Source organism: Columba livia, chromosome 1, assembly GCF_036013475.1.
Source record: "Columba livia isolate bColLiv1 breed racing homer chromosome 1, bColLiv1.pat.W.v2, whole genome shotgun sequence".
Taxonomy (NCBI): domain Eukaryota; kingdom Metazoa; phylum Chordata; class Aves; order Columbiformes; family Columbidae; genus Columba; species Columba livia.
Window position 1 is genome coordinate 172,918,818 of NC_088602.1, and position 13,451 is coordinate 172,932,268.

Sequence of the window (13,451 nt, forward strand, 5' to 3'; positions counted from 1 at the left end):
CAGGATAATCCAAGGAAAGGGGAACAAAGGATAAAACAATAATAATCAGGTTAATGAATCTCTGAAGTTTAAAGCTGCAAGGTTTAAGAAAATTATTAGCCAGACCATTACTCATAATATAGGCTCTATGTGTAGCAAAATCAAGCAAACACAGTATTTTAAAGTTAATTACAACTCCTGAGAGCTCTAAAAATTATCCTAAAGTGAAAATAACTCTATGATGATGCAGTTGGTGCCTATCCAAGTTTTATGGTTTGAAAAAGAAACTGCTCATGATCTCTTCTGGCCACTAGCCTGGCAAACAAACAGAATACAAATGCAGTGAGATTGTTTTGTTTTGTTTTGTTTTGTTTTTTCCTGTGGTTTACATACAAACTCACTTGCAGAAGCAATAGGCAAAGCCAAGAGTAGAAAACCAGCCAAAAGAAGAGCATGTGCAGTTCTGCAGCATGGCTGGTTTAAAAGAAAAGTTGCTACCAACTGAGCTAGAAAGCCTTAACTTTTCCAAACTCATAAGGTACATGGAAATGCTGTGAAAATTATTAATTTTTCAAGTAGAGGTTCTTCAAAGTTTGGGGTTTTTTTAAGGCAGAAATGTCTCGAATACCAGTGCTGAACCTCTTCCAAGTGTAAACTTAAAAATGTTTTTCTTGTAAAATGCCGTTCTTTGATGTGACCAGTGAATTCTGCTGACCTAGAAATTAAAAATTTTCTACTAGCTGCACTTTACATATACTCTTCTTTCTGAAGCACGACAATGAAAATGTTGTCCTGAGTATAAAACAGAGCAGAGTACTTGAAGTCATTATTCAACCTGCTTGACAACAGACGCACTCAGCTTCTGGGAGCTGGGATGTATTAGAGGGGGAGGAAAAAAAAAGAAAAACAAATTCCATTAATTATCCTTTTTTAGCTGCAACACTGAAAACTCTGCTTTCCTATGTTCTGTGGGTAAAGCGGCTTTGCTTTGTGTCTGTTTCAGATTAATCTTCAGTGCTGGTGTGTGAATAAATTAGAAAGCATTGACTCTTTCGGACATAACAGTTAAGACAATATTTGCAGTACTTCTGGCTTGTTTGTAGTAGGAGTCAGAATTTCTTTGATGTGAAGAATACACAGACAGTCCTGTGTTCTGCAGCACAGCAGATCCATCCATGAGCAATCTTCTTGTTTTAACACCCTTTCTGGTAAGTTATTGTGGTTAAATCAAGTTTTCTGCCTCGATTTGCTCCTAAATCAATAATCCCCATTGCTTCTTTCTCGTTTCCTGTCTCATGCACGAATGTGTACAGCTGCTGCCATGCAATTTCTACCTCCTGTTTTTGCATTCAGTCCCTGAGAAATCCCTCTGGCTCCAGGAATGGTGGGAGTCCATTTGTGTTGGAGGTGATAGGACACCTTCCCGAGGCAGTCCTTAGTCTTTCCCTGTCTCTCTGCTCTGTCCCCCAGCTGCCTGTACCCATCTTCTTTACTGTTCAGATGAGCCCAGAGTGAATATACATAAGAGAAATGAAAATCCATTTAGATCAGGGAAAGCATAACACCCTGCTGGCTCAGACCAAAGCTGTGGCCAACTCTGAGAGTTGCAACAGGAGAAAGTAGAGGGAATATATGAGCCTGGCCTAGCCCTAGTGCCTGACCGGCCACATCCTTAATGATTAACTCAAGGTAAATTAGAGGTGGCAAAATCTGTGTCTTTATAATGCAGGATCACTCCCAACAGCAAAGTATTGAGTATTTTGTCAAGGCCTTGCCTAAGGATCTCAAGACTGGGACACAGACATCACTCAGTCTCACGGTACCATCTATATTCCTTCCAGTAATTCCATTTTTAAAATGTAGCCCTCTTGTTACTCCAGTCTGAGCTATGAAGCTTGGCTGGTCTGATGTTTTGCCAGTCGTATCCTGAGACTCACTGTACACCTACAGCTTTTCTAACCAAAGAGAAGGAAAACATAGGCAAGGCTGTTTCCTTTATGTCAAACTGAGAGTCTGCTCCCATACATGCAGACAGTTTCAGGCATATTCACAAGATGGACACAGCATTCAAAGAAGTGTACCAGAGACACTGTGGATAAATGAGGGATTTGGAGCAGAAGCGGCAGAAAGATAAGTAAGAATTCCTTAAGTACAAATTCATCCTCCTGTGTTCTGATAACCCGAGTCCGATCCTACTCTTATTTTCTTTTGCTAGAGGCATAACCCATTAGCTAACAGTGGCTTTCAGAAGAGCTTTCAGGCGTGGAGAAAGAGGAGTGAGCTGCGATGTGTGTGTGCATTTAGTACAAATTCCATGGGGCACTTAAAAGCAGCACGGCCTTTCCCTGAGACTGACGAAGGCACAATCTGCTTTCTTAGTACTTGCTCATAGAACGGTTTTAGTCAGATTTTGTTTTGGAAGCAGCGATCATTAATTCTGATGTGACTAAGGGAGTAGCTGAAGTGAGACGTCAATGCAAGGTTATCACTATCTGTGGGTTTGGGTAATTTGGGGGAGGTAATAGCTAACATAACTTCCAAAGCAGTGCTGGACTTCTACTCCGTATATTGCTTTGGTGCAGGAGAAAGTTTTTACCTTGTTAATACTTGGATTGCCATGTGAAATGCATCCCTATGGAAACCAGAAGGCACCGTTCTTCCAAAACAGTTCAGACATGAAGGTACACACATATCCCAGGCTGAATCTTCATGCGTTATATTCTGGAAGGCCAAATATCAGATTATTCTGCCCTGATTAAGAACAGGCAAACTGCCGACTCCAAAGTTCAGAGAAGGCATTAGTTTGTATATTTTACACTAGTCCATTTGATCCACATAAATCTGAATCAAATCCAACCAAGAAAAAAAACCCTACATGATTTCCCTGCTGCGACCACAGATAAAAATGGTTTGTGAGGATAAAAAAATCAGCTGGATACTTAGTATTTTATGACAGTGGTTTGACTTGGCTCTTATATTTTCTGAACTTGTGTAAGATCTCAAATGAGAGGAAATGCAGATCACAGTGGTGTGTCTCATTGCCAGCACCTCACCCGCAGGCAGAGGCGCACTGGTCAGCAGCAAAACCTGTGAGAGGGCAGGAGCAGACTCCAGGATGCCTCAACTCACTTGGCTGGTGTGTAATATGATGGGGTATGTTGGGTTATTTGCACAACACCAGCTGCAAGCTGCATGCACAGTTAATGATCACACATTTTGAAGATGTAGAATGTAATTTATCACCCAAAGTGGCACTTTGGGGTGGGAAATTGTCTTCATGTTCTGTGTATTATCATTGACCCCTCTGAGAACTACTTTATGAACTAGAACGCTAATGGAGGGAAGGTTGTCTACAGAAGCATTAGCCACTGCAGAGCCATACAGCAGCACCACAAGGATCACTCTCTGCACGTGCATTTTGTTCTGGAATAAAAGCATGCTTAGTGAAGGAATTAATCTTTAAAGGACTGTCTGCCTAAGTGCTCTTCTGGAACAGCTCTCGCGGAATAATGCAGTTTTCAAAAGCAGCGCCAGCCAGTTTCTCTGTATAGACAAAGCCTTGGGCACCTAGAGTTAGGCTTTAGGTACTTACCTAAATGGCTTGATGTCTCGAATAGGGACCTGTGAGCCCTCCTGCAGTGTGCTGCTGGTGCTTAGGGGCTCTTGGTTTTGTTGGGTGGTTTCCCAACTTAGCACCCATGTGCATTCTCAGCCTCCCGTGGGCGAGTTTTCACAAGCACTTTGGAAGATGCTGAGATGCTGTTCCCATCCCCACAGCCATTTGAAACGCGGTCACCCAGCAGGGCCCCACTGCCCAGGGGCAGCCAGGGGGGCACCCACATCCCCTTTATTTAATATACAGGCCTGTACCAACTGTGATACCGGAGGAGAGCTAAAACGGGTGGTTGCTTTCCAAATACTCCCTCCAAGAACACTGGAGACTCGTAGAAGTGTTCGTATCCTAAAAAGCACCTTTTCAATCCTTTTAAAATGGCAGATTAAGTCATGTGTATGACTCAGCCTCATTTTCTTGTCCTGTGACTTCAGGCAAGTCGCTTCTCATCCAGATTTTGGAAGCAGATGTGCTCTGACAGGTTTTGGCCATCCCGTCCAAAAATGCTGTGTGCCTTGTTTAGGAAGACATGTGTGTGGCACCCCGAAAAAATAAGGCTGAGCCCTGTTGAACTGAACACCCTCCACCACCTCTCTGTGTTTTTAATTAAGCCAGCTGTAAAATAAGGGTAATAACACTCCTTAGAGGTGGCAAATACAGTGGTTGATAAATCTTAGAAGATAAAAGGATTGAAGACAATAATTCAACTGTGAGGAAAAGGGGGAGCCCCCGTTCCTCCCTGCGGCGGCAGCGCGGGCGGGCGGGCAGCAACGGCCGCCGTGTTTTGGCGGGAGGGCAGCGCCCCCCCCCGCCCCGCCCCGCTCCCCGGTGCGGCGGGAAAGGCGCCGGGCCTGTTCCCTCAGCGGGGGGTGGCCGGGCGGGCACCGCAGCCGGGCTGGTGTGGCGAGCTCAGATCCTCACACACTGCGGTGCTGTAACCCCTGACAGCCCCGCGCTCCCGGAGGTGCCAGGGGATGAGCTGCGTTTTAATTATTGTTGTGATTTTGACAGGGAGTTTTTTGGTGCTCCACCGCGTGTGCGTGTGTGCGAAATTCTGCAGCACCTCACCCTTTGGGAACAGAAATTCCCATCTTCTGAAAAGGCAGCTGGCAAGGAAAAGCCAAATAAATCTATGTGCTGATACACGATTACTCATTTACTGTGAAATTACACCACCTCGGGGCAGGCCAGGTCGCCTCCTGCCCTAATGCAGGGTGCAGACTCTGCTCAGTCAAGCCAGCTGCCATGTTTCTGTCAGTTCAAAACCCGCTTGTTAAAGCCTGTCACAACAGCCAGTGTCTGTTGGCAGGAGCGCAGCACACAGGCCTGGCCTGACCTGCCCTAACAAGTGGCTCCCAGGGCGGTAACGGCAGGGCCAGGGAACCCAAGGTGACACAAAAGTGTTTGGGTTTCCTCACAAAGATCTTGTTTCTTCGTGGATTTGCTGTATTGTCTCAGACTTTCACCCTTTTATCTGGTTCATTGCAGGCACTGGTGGCTCGAATCCTCTGGGTCTCCGGCGCTCCAACACACCAGTAGCAGGAGGACTCTCCACTAAGCAGGACGATTTTTTTCAACACTAAAGCTTTTAGTAGGGTGTGTTATGATTTCTCAGTTTTACCTCCTATCCCATGGGAAGGCACAGGTCTGGATCTGCTTCATTTTTCTGCTGTGAGATGCCAGTTGCCTAAGGATGGGGAGTAGGAGGGCAATCCCAAAACCTGTTCAGCTGTGCTTGGAGTGCAGGATTATGTGCATTTCAGGAGGATATTTTTAATGGAGTAGGGGATGATGATACAATTGTAATGCCTTTTGCCTTACAGAATCACTGAATGGTTAGAAGGGACCTCTGGAGATCATATAGTCCAACCCACCTGCTAAAGCAGGTTCACCTGGAGCAGATCGCACAGGAATGTGTCCAGGCAGGTTTGAATGTCTCCAGAGCAGGAAACTCCACAGCCTCTCTGGGCAGCCTGTTCCAGGGCTCTGGCACCCTCAAAGTAAAGAAGTTTCTCCTCATATTCAGATGGAACCTCCTGTGCTTCAGTCTGTGCCTGTTGCCCCTCATCCTATCATTGGGCACCACTGAAAGGAGTCTGATCCCATCCTCTTGACACCCACCCTTGAGATATTTATAAACATTGATGAGATCCCCTCAGCCTTTTCTTCTCTGGGCTGAAGAGACCCAGCTGTCTCCATTTCTTCTCGTAAGAAAGGTGCTCTAGGCCCCTAATCAGCATTGTTTTTCCTCATTCAGTATTTGAGGCGAAGGGTTTTTTTAAATCTCTTCAAGTATTTTTTAATTAATATTTTACTGTAATTATTTTTCTGATTGATATAAAGCATGCCAGGGTTTTGAAATAGAAATGAAATATATGCTGGCACTATCAGAAACAACTGACTTTATAGGAGTATTTTCATTAAATGCTAACAGAAGTGACTGCATCATATTTTCACTCCAAAAGTACTGCAAGTTAACCATGAAAAAACATGAAATAAGCTCTCTTTGTGTCTTTGCATAATAAAAGCCTCAGATTTTCATCACCCTTCTTTTATTCTTTTCATGCAAGCATACTTCTTACAGGTGTTACTTGCACATTTTCAGCATTTATTAGGTATTCTGGACTCCAGCACGAACTTGAAAACAAATGCATCTTTACAGTCTGCTCTCAAGATATGTGACTAAGGAGTTGCAGCCTGCTCATAGCACCATTCTTTGGGATTTCTGTCACTCAAAGATGGGGAAGCTGAGATGTTGCCTTTCCATTACCCATTCTGTCTGCAACTTTGCTGACTTTTGTTATAAAAATACAGACTGCCTTTCACTTTCTTACCAAATTCCACTAATGAGAACTCAATTAAAATGTTCCCACTTCCAAACTCACACTTTGACCCAAGATTCTTCCAAGGGAATGAGACCTCTTTTCCTAGTACCTGTTAAACCCTTTCTAGCCAAACTGGTTTGTCTGAGAATAATGCAACAGATTTTCTCCTTTTGGTCTGGTAGGTCTGATAGCAAAAAGTTGAAAGTGGAATCTAAGCTTAAATGCATATGTAGTGGCATACTGAGAAGGTTCTGTAGTTCAAGGACTTCTTAAAAGTCCTTTTACAGTCATTTATTCATTTATTGCCACCCCAATGCTATCTTTGTTTGCATTTCCCAGTAGTGATCTGTACTTTATTGCCTGCTCTTTCACGATGAAGGCCATGGATGATCAAGTAGTCCAAGAAGAACCAGGATACCAAGATGATGAGGTAAACTTATGGTTCTTCGTAAAATACGTGCAGCAAATGCTGTTTGAAGGTATTTTGATAGTATTATGAAATCCAAGAAGAGACAGGAGGTCCCCAATGATGATCAGAGAGTTCAGTGCATTTAAAATTTTGTCCCAAGAAAATCTCATTCTCCTAATGCCTGTACAACTTTGCTCTTCAAGTACTCTTCATTAACCTTTCAAAAGCTATGCTCAGTTTTCAATGAGATTATCATTATTTCTTTATATTTTACACTTCTACATTAAATGCAATGGAACTATTGATTAATTTTATGCTTCCAATTAATGGTCATCAGCTTGAAAAGGCTGAGGAACTGTGGCAGAAAGAATCAAGATTATGATGATCATAACACAAGTTTTATTAGCACAGTATAGGATTGCTTGCCTGTGAATATACAGTTTATGAAGAAAGTGATAGGAAATGTGTAGGCCTTCTTGGCTCCCTGTGGCTTTGCTTATTTGGGTAGTCCGACAAGTTATGGATTATTAGGGAAAATAATTTAAATGTTTATGAATTTGAAACAGACACATAATGAGGCAGGTATAATTAGAAGAAAAAGCAAAAACCTTTTTTTTTCTGCAATTTTTTTAGGAATCTTTTTTTCAAGATATTGACCTGCTGCAGAAACATGGAATTGTAAGTATTACCAATGGCTTAACCACAAATAATTGTCTACATAAAGCTAGTGTACGGTTACTTCTCCAAAAGCGTATGCACATTGATACAAATAACTGAAATTCCTCTGTGCAATAAATTCTATATCAGTCATGTAAAGATAAATTTTGCCTTTGGTGATAAGACAGGTTTTCAGAAAATCTCATTCCCACCAGATTCCTAAATAAAGTGGCAATACATTCAAAGTATTTAGCACCCAGCACTCTTGAAAAACCAGCTAGTTGCTAATTTATTTGAAAACAGTGTGATAGGTTCCTTCCTGTTCCTGCCAATCTTTGTAATTACTCCTGCGTTTTTGGTGCCTGTGAAATTACACTGTGACAATTGTTGCTATATTATTGTCAGCATGCTTGTGAAGGGGGGAAAGTGGGAGTGAAGAAAATATTAGTAGCTAGAGAAAAAAAGTGGTTAGTTTTCTTAATCAAATATGAATTCCTATAATTGTTATTATTATCACATAAACATCGCCTATTTATTTGAATTACTATTATTATGTGTTTATCCAGGAAATTGGCTCATGGGTCGGAAATCTATTACATCCAGTGTCATAGAAGCATAATAAAAAGTTAGGTTTGCCTGAAGTATTGTAAGATTTAACTTCAATATAAATGACTACAGACAGATATGGATGGGAGGATACAGACACAATAAGATGGCGTTAGTCAGCCCTATAGTTACTGGGCTCAGCATGTCAACAGTGTAATTGTTGTCAACTTTTTTTATTGGCAATTCACTGATGGTTTTAAAGAGAGTTACGAAGATGGATAATGAGGTTGGGAACTCTAACTATGGGGCGACACATGAATAATACACAAATTCCTGTGTTAAAAATTCAACAAGTTGACCAAAGAGGCTGACCAGGCTGACCTCCTGAGCTGGAAAGGAGCTGTATTAGCCTGTCAATATTAAATGAGGCATGGTATGCAGAGAATGATACTAAGGTGTGAAACATCTTGAAAATAAAGAAAAGTGACTTGGGCTGTTCTTCTAGCTCAATAAGAGTTGCTTTTTTTTTTCTTCTTCCTTCCAGGTGGTTATTCCTACACCCCAGGGGAAGATTTTGTTCTCAGCTGTGCCAGTTAAAATGTTTGCATGAACATATGATGACCCATATCTGTTAAATTCATTTGCTTAAACAAATATTTTTTGTGGGTTTAGAATTTTTTTCCCTAGGAGAGAAAAATATTTGCTAGATCTGATAGTGTGGCCACAAAGAGAGTCAGATTAGCACAACCCAGGCTGTGGTTTGATGTTCAAAAGGTAGGAATTGAGGTGCTGTGACCCCGCAGCTTTTGCTGAGTATTCCTGCCCGTGGAGCATGATATCTCTTCTTCTGGCAATCTGCTTTTGCAGCCACCCTGTGAAGTGGATTAGTGAATCAATTAGTCCAAATATGACTGCAACAAAAAATGTGGTTTAGGGTTTTTTTGCTTGGTACATTCTCAGTCTGCTTTCTTTTCCACCTCAACAGCCCACAACTGGGACAGGGCTGCAGCATGAGGCAGAGAATCAGGACGAAGGTGCTGGTGTAAGGGGGCAGGTGTGTCAGTATGTTACTCAGGAGTACAGCTGAACAATGTGTAGCATTGAACTATAGACTAAGGAGGAGAATATCCTAAAACCTTGGTGGGTACATAAGCTGTTGGTGAAAGGTATATCTGTGAGAGAAAGAACAAGAACTATAACCAGGCCTGCCACACAGAGACTTGTAATGCAGAACTGCCTTAAGTTTGATGTGACAAGAAAGACGGAAGAAATGCAGAAGCAGGGTAATGCATTTAAAATTTTGGTCCGGAAAAATCATCTTTGCAGCAGTAGTGTCTTGTCTTAATAGAAAAACACAGTAAAAAAAGCTCAATCCTTTTTATATGGTTATGATATTCCTTTGGGTTTAAGAGCAATTTTTATTCGTGACCGATTTTACCTCATCCGTCTCTATTGATGTAATAATCAAAAAACACATCACAGGATGAAAAGTAAGCTTTCCAATGAACATGACTAATTTCTAACACAGCCTTGCTCCAATCTTATGTCTTATGCACCCACACACTCTAGATGAATAGATGATACATCTAGTTCATAGTTTTTTTCAAGGAAAAAACTTGGCTGGAATTGGTAAATTGAAGTATTATCCCAAACCTTTCACATGGTATATTTTCTTGTGAGTAATCTGTTGCTTGCCTTTAAGTTTCCAGTGATGTCAGAATCACAAAATGAGGTGAGAGGAAGCAAATGTGTCCACAGAGCCCTGACTGAAGTCATGCTGTACCCAATTTATGAAAAAACAGTAAATTAATTCCAGCCCAAAGAGGCGGTTGAATCTGGAAGATACATGTGTTTTAAACTGGTCACACTGTGAGCAAGCAGAAACAGCACAGCTGTTAGAGTCAGCTCCCAATTATCCATGATCAGATTATCTGTGCTAAGGGACCAAGGGGGGCTTCAGTGCTGTATGGTTTACTAGGCTGGGCTCCACAGTATCTGAAATAATCTGTACTGTTTCTTTACTACCAGCTTGGATCTACAAACATTGACACTAAGCAGGGACAAGTAAAACAACTGGACCCAAGACTACCTTCCTCTCAAAGGCACCAGGATACAGTCTCTGCACCATGGTCCCCCCACACCAATGTGAATTCAAATTTTCTGTTGTTGGTGTCACAAACTACATAACAAAGAGTTTACTGTACATCTGTTTGTTTCTTGGCGAAAATACACATGCATATGAATGTATAATACAATATGTTTCAAACGTTTACTTCGCCTTCTAGTTGTTAACTGTCACAAGTTCTCACAGAAGAGATCTTTCTTCACAGAACGTAGCAGATATTAAAAAACTGAAGTCAGTTGGGATCTGCACGATCAAAGGAATCCAGATGACCACCAGACGGGCACTGTGCAATGTAAAAGGGCTTTCAGAAGCCAAAGTGGACAAGATTAAAGAAGCTGCAAACAAGCTTATTGTAAGTCAATCACTTTCCTGACAGTTTAAACTTCTTCTGGCCTCTCCAAGATGCCGTGCAACATTTTACAGATTTTTTTCACCACATCACCAAGATAATTTTGAAAATTATTCTGCTTATTACTCTAAAAGGATAGTACTTTATACTCTGCAACAACCAGAAAAATGCTGTGGTGCCTTTCATACCCCACCTGTGTAAAAGTGGCTAGAGTGGAGAAAAATTATTTAGGTGGAATATTGCACTTTACCTTCAGATTAAAGCTAAAATCAACCTCTCATGTTCTCTTTGGCCTGCCGTAGGAACCAGGCTTCCTGACCGCCTTTGAGTACAGTGAAAAACGGAAGATGGTCTTTCACATTACTACTGGCAGCCAGGAATTTGAGTAAGTTCATGTCTACTTAAATACTTCCTTAGTCCAAATTGTTCCAATAATCATATTAATTGTCTTTAATGAGACACAAAAATATGAAGGAACAAATATCCAGCTATAACACAGCTCACCATGCATTTGGAACTAGTGCTGGCTCAAAGATACCTGCATCAGTAAGCAACAAAATCAACCCCCCTTTTTTTGAGAGGAAACTGGACTTTGTACAGTCAGCATAAATCAACAGAGTTTGCATCCAGAAATCCTGAATGTATCAGCATTTTTACACCTAGTCAAAACAACCTGCAGGTTTCAGTTCAAAATTATAAGTCTTCAAGATCTCCCTTGAGATATTTTTATGGACTGTTATATTTTCAATGGTATTTCCTCCTTCCTTCCTTCCCTCCTTCCCTTCCTTCCTCCCCCTTTCCTTTCCTCCCCCTTTCCTTTCCATTCCTTTCCTCCCCCTTTCCTTTCCTCCCCCTTTCCTTTCCTTCCTTTCCTTTCCTTTCCTTTCCTTTCTTTCCTTTCCTTTCCTTTCCTTTCCTTTCCTTTCCTTTCCTTTCCTTTCCTTTCCTTTCCTCTTCCTTTCCTTTCCTTTTCCTTTCCTTTCCTTTCCTTTCCTTTCCTATTCCTTTCCTTTCCTTTCCTTTCCTTTCCTTTCCTTTTCCTTTCCTTTCCTTCCTCCTCTCCCTCTCCCTCTCCCTCTCCCTCTCCCTCTCCCCCTCCCCCTCCCCCTCCCCCTTCCCCCTCCCCCTCCCCCTCCCCTCCCCCTCCCCCTCCCCCTCCCCCTCCCTCTCCCTCTCCCTCTCCCTTTCCCTTTCCCTTTCCCTTCCCTTTCCCTGTCTCCCTCTCTTTCCCTCTTTCTCTCTTTTTCCCGATTTCTCTCTCTTTCTCTCTTGTAATAATTTCTATAGATCTTGCACACAGAAAGGAAGGTTAAGATACAGTTAATTCTTGATGAATCAGTGATCATTTAGTGCCCCGCACTTAATGCATCAGGTGAGGGGCTTTGGGGCAGGAATAACTTTTCTTAAAGTAGCAAAAACATATCCTTTTTACTTTCCTCTTGTGATTTTGTGGGTTTAGCTATATCATAATTCTCTCCCTTTCTCCAGTAAACTTCTGGGTGGTGGTATTGAGAGCATGGCAATCACTGAGGCCTTTGGAGGTGAGACAATCACATTAAATGACTATTACTGAATAAAGAATTGCAACTTGATTTAGATTTAGATTTAAATCAAGATGGATAACTAAAATTATCATGTTGCAGTCATAAAGATGAATACCTGCATGAGCGTAAGAAGAATTCACTTCTCTTAATGTTTTCCCATTTTCCCGCTTCATTTACTTGCAGTCTAAGTTTGAGCTTAGTAATCATTAGACTTGGGGCATACAGGTTCAGTACAAAATTGCATTATTAATACTAACGTGTCACACAGGAAAGATTTTGCTGATGTAATCTGTGTTCCTTTCCAGTAACAAAACTGCCACAAAATATATTTTATTTATGCACACTTAGGATACACTGCATTTCATATAAGACTTTGAAATCACAATTAAGCTACTGTTATGGTAAACCTGATCTGTTAGTGGTTAACACTTCAACAACAGCTCACAAAACACAGTACTCTTCCCTTTAGAAAAGGTATACTGGAGACTGACATGATTTGATATGAAATTAATAAATTCATATGCTTCTCCTTGATCATTTATTGAAAATATACTGGGCCAGGTCAGTGAATCAACCATCTCTCTCTTCCCCTTCCCTCAGTTCATACTTTTCCACAGGTGTCATGTGGTTTTATGTTCTAGTCAGAAAATAAATGACCTTAGCAGTCAAGCATGATCAAATGAAAGCATTTTGGATTTTGCTTTTCATGTAACACATTTCTACTTCACCAAATATGATTTATAAACTGCAGCTAAATTATTTTAAAAGGTAGAGATAGAGGTGAATTTTGTAAGTAAGAGTGTTTCTAACTGCAGTAACTCCTGAATCTGGAAAAACACAGAAAAACAAACCCTGACCTTTCTTTTCTTTATTTAACAGAGTTTCCGGACAGGCAAAACCCAGCTATCTCACACCCTTTGTGGTAGGTGCATGAACTTAAAACAGAGCTGTTTCTTCTCAGTTAATCCATTTGTTACGATTATATCAGAATTAAACACATAAGTGACAAGTCAGAATATTTTATCTGTAGAAATACAGTGAAACAGGCCTTGGTGACTCTTGCCTCCATAAACAGTGTCTGAATAGAGAAATCATAGAAATGATTAGGTATTAATACTGCTCGCATCAACCTAAGTTTTGCCACAAGGAGAGAGAAGGTAACAGATTATCTTGGAGAAACCAGTGAAACACACTGTCTGGAAAAGCAGAGCACAAATATGGGTTACAGCTGGACAGGGCCATTGCTCAGAAAAGGGCAAAGGCAAGATTCTTTCTTAACGAGTCTTTTAATTTCCTGGTTTCAAGAGGTTTTGCTGAATGTGACTTTCTGAAGGGACACTAAAAGGATGTGACTGACTAACAGGAACTGGATAAACAGAGATTTTGGCAGTCACCGTATTTGGG

The 13,451-nt window shown here is 41.3% G+C and overlaps 1 protein-coding gene across 1 annotated transcript in view; it reads left to right on the forward strand.

Annotated features, from left to right (window-relative positions):
• Positions 1-13,451, forward strand: part of DMC1 (DNA meiotic recombinase 1) — a 28,853-nt gene that overhangs the window by 9,660 nt on the left and 5,742 nt on the right. Inside the window, exons 3-11 of the mRNA XM_065053180.1 lie at positions 983-1,187; positions 5,081-5,188; positions 6,757-6,847; positions 7,460-7,504; positions 10,360-10,506; positions 10,806-10,888; positions 11,992-12,044; positions 12,147-12,172; positions 12,927-12,969. Coding sequence (XP_064909252.1) covers positions 6,791-6,847; positions 7,460-7,504; positions 10,360-10,506; positions 10,806-10,888; positions 11,992-12,044; positions 12,147-12,172; positions 12,927-12,969 — 454 coding nt within the window. The 5' untranslated portion in view covers positions 983-1,187; positions 5,081-5,188; positions 6,757-6,790. The remainder of the gene's footprint in view (positions 1-982; positions 1,188-5,080; positions 5,189-6,756; positions 6,848-7,459; positions 7,505-10,359; positions 10,507-10,805; positions 10,889-11,991; positions 12,045-12,146; positions 12,173-12,926; positions 12,970-13,451) is intronic.